Source organism: Arachis ipaensis, chromosome B04, assembly GCF_000816755.2.
Source record: "Arachis ipaensis cultivar K30076 chromosome B04, Araip1.1, whole genome shotgun sequence".
Classification (NCBI taxonomy): domain Eukaryota; kingdom Viridiplantae; phylum Streptophyta; class Magnoliopsida; order Fabales; family Fabaceae; genus Arachis; species Arachis ipaensis.
Genome location: NC_029788.2, coordinates 120,435,033 through 120,442,258, shown reverse-complemented (window position 1 = coordinate 120,442,258; position 7,226 = coordinate 120,435,033). Strand labels below are relative to the sequence as shown.

Here is a 7,226-nt window from a genome sequence, read left to right as displayed (position 1 = left end):
ATTTTGGTAGTATTGGAAGTAGTTTATTATGTGATTTTGTGTGCGGTTTATGATAGTGGTTTTGCATGTGGTTTTCGTAAGTAGATTTGTATGCAGTTTATGTTAGCAGTTTAAGCATGTGGTTTTGTTGGCGGTTTAGGTTAGGAGTTTTTAGTTGTGGTTTTTGTTAGTACTTTTGTAACCGGTTTTGTTGATGATTTATTTTGGCGATTTATTTTGGTGGTATTGGAAGTGGTTTACTATGTGGTTTTGTAAGCGGTTTATGATAGTGGTTTTGCACGTGTTTTTCATAAGTGGATTTGTTTGTGGTTTATGTTAGCGGTTTAAGCATGTGGTTTTGCTACTGGTTTGTTATATTGGTTTTGCATGTAGATTCTGTTAGTGGTTTCCATAAGTGGTTTCTGGTGTTAGTTATTTTTGTCACTGGTTTTCTAAGTGGTTCTAATAATGCTGTCCATGTAATGCGCAGCCACAGCGATGCATCAGGAGCATGCAGCGGCAGCAGGGCATGCGACTCGATGAGCGGTATGTTCTGTACTTGCAGATGACCGGATTATACCATCTTGCGAGGCTGAACTATAGATGGTTCTGGTTAGATGAGCCCCTTGTTAGTGCCTTCGTCGAGCGGTGGCGTCTGGAGACGCACACCTTCCATATGCCGTTCGGAAAGTGCACGATCACACTTCAGGACGTGGCGTACCAGTTGGGGTTGCCAGTGGACGGACGTTATATCAGTGGTTGCCTTACAGATTTCCAGATATACATCCAGGGTGGCCGTCCAGCTTGGGTGTGGTTCCAGGAGTTGCTTGGAGTGATTCCTCCTCCGAGCCAGGTTCAGAAGTTCGCAGTTAACTGCACCTGGTTCCAGTAGACTTTTGGAGAGTGCCCCGAGGGAGCCGATGAGGAGACTGTGCGGCGCTTTCTTCGTGCCTATATCATGATGTTGTTGGGCACTCAGTTGTTCGAACAACCACGATCCTTCGTTCAGCCAAACCAACCAATCTACACCAAGACCCTTGAAAGGCGTCCATTCGGAGGGACGGGAGCTAATAGCGCCAAGATCATGTAGGAGCTTAGGCATAGAGTACAAAACCTTAAAAAGGAGCTGGCAGCGAGGAGTCGGTCCCACAGGGACGTCAGCCGGTCCCGCGGAGACGCCAGCCGATCCCGCACCCGCTCCCCCTCCCGAAGATACGAGAACCAGGAAAGGAGCTTGACAAAGCGCGAAGACGAAGCGCAAACACAGGCAACCTCACAACCTACCCAAGGTAGGTCCGAAAGCCGTGGCGAATCCCAAAAGGGAAAAGCCAAGAAACGGCTAGAACCCGTCATCATGGGAGCCACCCCTTTCCACCCCTCGATCTTCAAGGTCCGGCTTCCGAAAAATTTCGACAAGCCAACGGACATGAGATAGATGGGACTAAGGACCCTCAAGAGCACCTCACAACGTTCGAGGCGAGAATGAATTTGGAAGGGGTAGGCGACGCGGTCAGGTGTCGAGCATTCCCTGTGACGCTAGCCGGCCCGACGATCCGATGGTTTAATGCTCTGCCACAAGGATCCATCACGGCTTTCACGGACATCTCCCAAAGCTTCCTAGCTCGGTTCACGACACGCATAGCCAAGGCAAAACACCCGATTAACTTGCTAGGGATTACCTAGAAACCCAGAAAGCCGACCAGAAAGTTCCTAAACAGGTTCAACGATGAATGCTTGGAAATCGACGGCCTTACGGACTCGGTTGCCAGTCTCTGCCTAACGAACGGCCTGCTAAACGAGGACTTTAGAAAGCACCTCACCACCAATATCGTCTAGACCATGCAGAAAATTCAAAAGGTGGCTAAGGAATACATCAATGATGAAGAGGTGAGCCAGGTTGTAGCAGCCAATAAACGGAAGCTCTCCAACACGTCAGTTCGGCAAGCCCCTCAGGTCGATAGATATAAGGAAGCTCCCAAGGACGGGACCTTGGCCAAGCAACCCAAACAACCCCCACGAGTAGGGAGGTTCACAAACTATATGCCACTCATGGCGCCCATAGTGGAAGTCTACCAGCAGATCTCGGACAAGGGAATCCTATCCAGACCTAGGCCGTTGAAAGAGAGAACGGGAGGCAGCAAAAGCCTTTACTGCGATAATCACAAGGGGTTCGATCACAAAACCCAGAACTATTTCGACCTCAAGGACGCGTTAGAGCAAGCCATCCGAGAAGGAAAGTTGAGCGAGTTCTCCCGGCTCATCAGAGAACCGAGGAGACGGGAACGAGAACGTTCCAAAGAAGATCGTAGCCGAACTGTCAAGGCAAGATAAGAACCCATAGAGAACCCCGACAACCCCCCAACTTTCGTGGTCAACATCGTGGTTGGGCGCGACAATCCCCCCAAATCCAAATCAGCAGCAAAAAAGGATTCCTGGATTCTATCCATCTCGACAGGAGGTCCCGCTGCCCCAAGTAGAGGTCCTCCCATGATATCCTTTGGTCCAGAAGATCAGTAGTTTTATGATCTCCCCGAAAACTTCCCATGGTAATCACGGCAATGGTCGGGACGGGGTTAGTCAGACGAATTCTCGTTGATACAGGAGCCGACTCCAACATCCTATTCAGAAACGTATTTGACGCCATGGGACTCAAGGAGTCTGACCTCAAAAATCACCAACACGGGGTCATGGGGCTAGGAGATAACTACATAAAGCCCGACAGGATGATCTCTCTCCCAATTTGCCTAGGAGCCGGTGACACCAGGAGGTCGGTTATGGCGGACTTCGAAGTCCTCAGAGACTCCACAGCCTACAACATCATTCTGGGGAGAAAGACCATCAACGAGTTCTCAGCCGTAATATGCACTAAATTTCTAACAATGAAATTCGTAACGGACAAGAGAACCGTTGGCACCATTAGGGGAGACTTAGAAGCAGCGGTCGCCTGCAAAAACGCCAGTCTCTCTCTAAGGAAAGAGTCTAAGAAGGCAGCCAGCATATTCTTAGCAGACCTGGACATAAGGATGGAGGACAAGCCGAGGCCAGAACCAGAAGGAGACATGGAAAAGTTCCAGATTGGAAAATCGGCAGAGCAGTTTACCTTCGTAAATAGAAACCTGCCTCAGGAACTCAAAGGCCCCCTCATGGAGGTTGTAAGGGCAAACGACGACCTCTTCGCATGGACACCGTCAGACATACCGGGCTTGGATCCCGAAGTCATGTCCCACTGGCTAGCCGTCAAACCAAATGCCAAACCAGTAGCCCAACAGCGAAGAAAGATGTCTAAATAAAGGGCTAATAAAGTCGCCAAACAAACAACAGGGCTACTAGAAGCTGGGTTCATCAAAGAACTCAAATACTTGACGTGGCTGTCCAACGTCGTCCTCGTCAAAAAAGCCAGCAGGAGGTGGAGAATGTGCGTCGACTATTCCGATTTGAACAAAGCATGCCCTAAAGACTTTTTTCCCTCCCCAACATTGACACCTTGGTGGACTCGGCGGCAGGGTATCGTTTCCTCAGCTTCATGGATGCGTACTCCGGCTATAACCAGATCCCGATGCACCGATTTGATGAGGACAAAACAACATTCATAACACCAGGAGGCACCTATTGCTACAAGGTAATGCCATTCGGATTGAAGAACGCAGGGGGCACCTATCAAAGACTAATGAGCAAAGTCTTCCACGACCTTATCGGTAAGACAGTAGAGGTTTACGTTGATAACGTCTTGGTGAAAACATCAGAACTGAGCAGCCTTATTGACGACCTCCAAGCTGTCTTCAAAGCACTAAGAAAATTCAAGATGAGGCTCAACCCACTCAAATGCGCATTTGCCATGGAGGCCGGAAAATTCCTTGGCTTCATGATAACGCAAAGAGGGGTAGAGGCCAACCCAGACAAGTGCAAAGCCATCCTCAAAATGACAAGCCCTGGGTGCGTCAAAGATGTGTAGCGACTCCCCGGGAAGCTCACGGCTCTATTCTGGTTCCTCGGAGCCTCGGCAGAAAGGGCCATCCCATTCTTCAACCTAATGAAGAAAGGAATCACCTTCGAGTGGACCCCGGCATGCGAAGAAGCGTTCAACCATTTCAAAACGATACTCTCAGAACCCCCGTGCTCAGCAAACCAAGAGAAGGAGAACCTCTGTACTTATACCTAGCGGTGACCACACAAGCCATGGCGGCAGTCCTTGTCTGAGAAGAAGACAAGACTCAATGCCCAATATACTTCATCAGCAAAGTACTCCAAGGGGCGGAGTTGAAGTACACCAAGTTGGAAAAATTGGCTTACGCCCTACTAACCTCGTCTAGAAGGCTAAAACAGTACTTCCAAGGGCACGTGATCATCCTAAGAACCAACCAGGCCATTCGGCAAGTCCTCCAGAAACCCGACCTTGCGGGGAGAATGATGGCATGGGCAATAGAGCTGTCCCAATATGACTTGCACTATGAACCCTGGCAGGCAATCAAAGCCCAGGCGATGGCAGATTTCCTGGTAGAGGTCACAGGAGAGGCACCCGACATACCGAACACACGGTGGAAACTCCACGTTGACGGAGTGTCCAACCAAATGTTCGGAGGGGCTGGGATCATTCTCGAGAGCTCGGTAGGAGTAGCGTACGAGCAGTCGATCAAGTTTGATTTCCCAGTCTCCAACAACCAGGCAGAGTATGAAGCATTGATAGGAGGATTAATCCTAGCTAAAGAGGTCAGAACGTCAAGGATAGAAGTTAGTAGTGACTCTCAGATCGTCACATCCCAGATAAACGGCAGCTACCAGGCCAGGGACACACTACTACAAAAATACCCAGAGAAGGTAAAAGAACTATGCAAAAGCTTTGAGGAAGTCGTAATCCAGCATGTTCCTAGAGAAAGAACGCCCGAGCAGACCTCCTCTCCAAGCTAGCGAGCACCAAGCCTGGGACGGGGAACAGGTCCCTAATCCAAGGGCTGGCAACTGAACCAGCAGTCATCTTATGCGCAACCCATACACCAAGGCCCCCCTCATGGATAGACCCTATCCTCCGATACCTGGAGCACGGCGAAACACCCCAAAACGAGAAGGAAGCACAAGCCACCAGGAGGGAAGCCCCCAAATATATGATCACACAAGGACAGTTGTACAAGCGAGGGCTTCACCAACCCCTACTCAAATGCCTACTCCCTGACCAGACGGACTACGTCCTAAGCGAAGTCCATGAGGGGTGTTGTGGTCACCATATTGGAAGAAGGTCGTTGGCGAGAAAGATCATCCGGGCAGGGTATTACTAGCCCACAATGATGTCGGACGCTCAGGAGTTCGTCAGAAAATGTAAAAAATGCCAAGAAAACACTAACTTTCATAAAGCTCCACCTGAGGAACTTAGTCTGATGATGGCACCCCGACGGGAGTCGACCTCTTAGGGCCATTCCCACCCGGGTCAGGACAAATAAAATACTTGATAGTAGCCATAGACTACTACACCAAATGGGTAGAAGCCGAACCGCTAGCCAGCATATCTTCAGCAAACTGTCAAAAGTTCATGTGGAGGCAAGTAGTTACCAGGTTCAGAATCCCAGAATTCGTCGTATCAGATAATGGGACACAATTTACCGACAAGAAGTTCAAAGAATTTCGCTCAGGACTAGGAATCAAGCAAAATTTCTCCTCAGTCGAGCACCCGCAAAGCAACGGCCAGGTAGAAGCAGCCAACAAAGTCATCTTAAAAGGGCTAAAAAAACGACTTGAAGGGAAGAAGGGTTCATGGGCAGACAAGCTAGGCTCAGTCTTATGGTCTTACAGAACCTCCCTCCAATCATCTACCGGCAAAACCCCCTTCCGACTTACATACGGGGTCGACGCAGTCATCCCAATCGAAATAGGGGAGCCGAGTCCAAGATTACTTCTTGGAGGAGGAAACGAGGCAATCGAGAAAGACCTGGTTGACGAAACAAGATAGATGACACATCTGACAGAGACAGCAATCAAGCAAAGGATAGCCCTAAGGTACAACGGCAAGGTACTAAAGAGAAGCCTCGGGGAAGGCAACCTGGTCTTATGACGCAACGACATAGGACAGCCAACCCCGGGAGAAGGTAAGTTGGCCGCAAACTTTGAAGGACCTTACAGGGTAAGAGAAGTCCTCGGCAAGAGTGCATATAAGCTGGAGAGGTTGGATGGAAGCGAGGTGCCAAGGACATGGAACATGGCAAACCTAAAAAGGTTTTACTTATAAGAAAAGCGACCTCATGACCTGATGACCCCGCCACAACCACTAATTTTCCTTCCATTTTTCTTTATTTCTATTTCTTTTAATTATGTATTGCATCACTCCTTTGTTTTATGTTCTACATATGCATATACAATAACTTTGTATTTTGCAAGACATACGCCAATACGACAAAATGACGAGCGGTCGACCTAACAAAAACCCGGGACTGATCACCCCGGGAACCAAAGGGACCCAAAAGCTAAAGCGCAACTTAAAAAGCAACAAGCGACGAAAATGATAAATACCATAAAAATGGTAAACCAAACATAAAAAAAAAAGGCCACGACGGCCCGGATAAGCAAAAACGATAAAGTAAGCAAAAGCCACGACGGCCCGAGCAAGCAAACAATAACAACCATAAACGGCTTAGTCAAAATAAAGTACCAAAGTATTCATTACAATCAAAAGGCGCCTTAAAAAGGCCCAAAAGTAAAAGCAAGAAATTACAAGAAGCAAGGCAAAGAATACAAAAGCTGAAGAGAGGTATCCATCTCAAGGCTTGAGGATATCAACGGTCTTCCCGTTCTCAACCGTCTTGAAAGCCCCAACCTGAGAAAGATCGAGGTCGGGAGCCAACACAGCCACCTGAAACTTAATCCCCACATTGGTCAGCTTCATGGCCTCCCGGGCCCCCTTTGCAATCTTCTTGTTTTTCTTCTTCAGGGTGGCTACATCCTAACGAGCAGTCATTGTCGAGCTCTCTGCCAACTTCAGCTTCTCCTCCAAATCCTTGACCTTCTTCTCAGCAGCGGCAGTCTCAGCACGAGAAGCATTCAAATCTTTCATCAAGGTGAGGTCCCGCTCCACCAGCCTATTGATCTCTTTAGCATCCTCCTCAGCCTTTTCCTCCTGCTCAGTCAACTTTGTCTTCAGAGACTCCTCCCGAGATCTCGAATCTGTCAGATCCTTCGGAGAGTTTCGAAGTTTCCCTTCCAAGGCATGAATATTTCCCAAGACAAGTTCCACCTTCTTGGCGAAAGTGGCAACCCAGAGAAGA

The 7,226-nt window shown here is 48.8% G+C and overlaps 2 protein-coding genes and 1 long non-coding RNA gene across 3 annotated transcripts in view; all 3 read left to right on the top strand.

The window, feature by feature from the left end:
- LOC110271603 (protein MAIN-LIKE 2-like) lies at nucleotides 330–871 on the top strand. The gene is made up of 2 exons (XM_021122601.1): nucleotides 330–377; nucleotides 470–871. The coding sequence occupies exons 1-2, from the start codon at nucleotides 330–332 to the stop codon at nucleotides 869–871; spliced, it is 450 nt and encodes a 149-aa protein (XP_020978260.1).
- On the top strand, nucleotides 4,387–5,917 carry LOC110271602. The gene is made up of 2 exons (XM_021122600.1): nucleotides 4,387–4,794; nucleotides 5,345–5,917. Exons 1-2 carry the CDS (start codon nucleotides 4,387–4,389, stop codon nucleotides 5,915–5,917), a joined length of 981 nt encoding a protein of 326 aa, XP_020978259.1.
- Nucleotides 7,053–7,226, top strand: part of LOC110270777 — a 12,996-nt gene continuing 12,822 nt past the window's right edge. The window contains exon 1 of the long non-coding RNA XR_002360411.1: nucleotides 7,053–7,085. This is a non-coding gene — a long non-coding RNA (uncharacterized LOC110270777). The remainder of the gene's footprint in view (nucleotides 7,086–7,226) is intronic.

Bases quoted from the DNA above. Each gene is read 5' to 3' on its own strand.
- LOC110271603 (XM_021122601.1), top strand. From the start codon at position 330: ATGTGGTTTTGCTACTGGTTTGTTATATTGGTTTTGCATGTAGATTCT. The intron at 378-469 runs GTTAGTGGTTTC...TGTAATGCGCAG, and splicing joins TGGTTTTGCATGTAGATTCT to CCACAGCGATGCATCAGGAG.
- LOC110271602 (XM_021122600.1), top strand. From the start codon at position 4,387: ATGGCATGGGCAATAGAGCTGTCCCAATATGACTTGCACTATGAACCC. The intron at 4,795-5,344 runs GTAAAAGAACTA...TGAGGAACTTAG, and splicing joins TACAAAAATACCCAGAGAAG to TCTGATGATGGCACCCCGAC.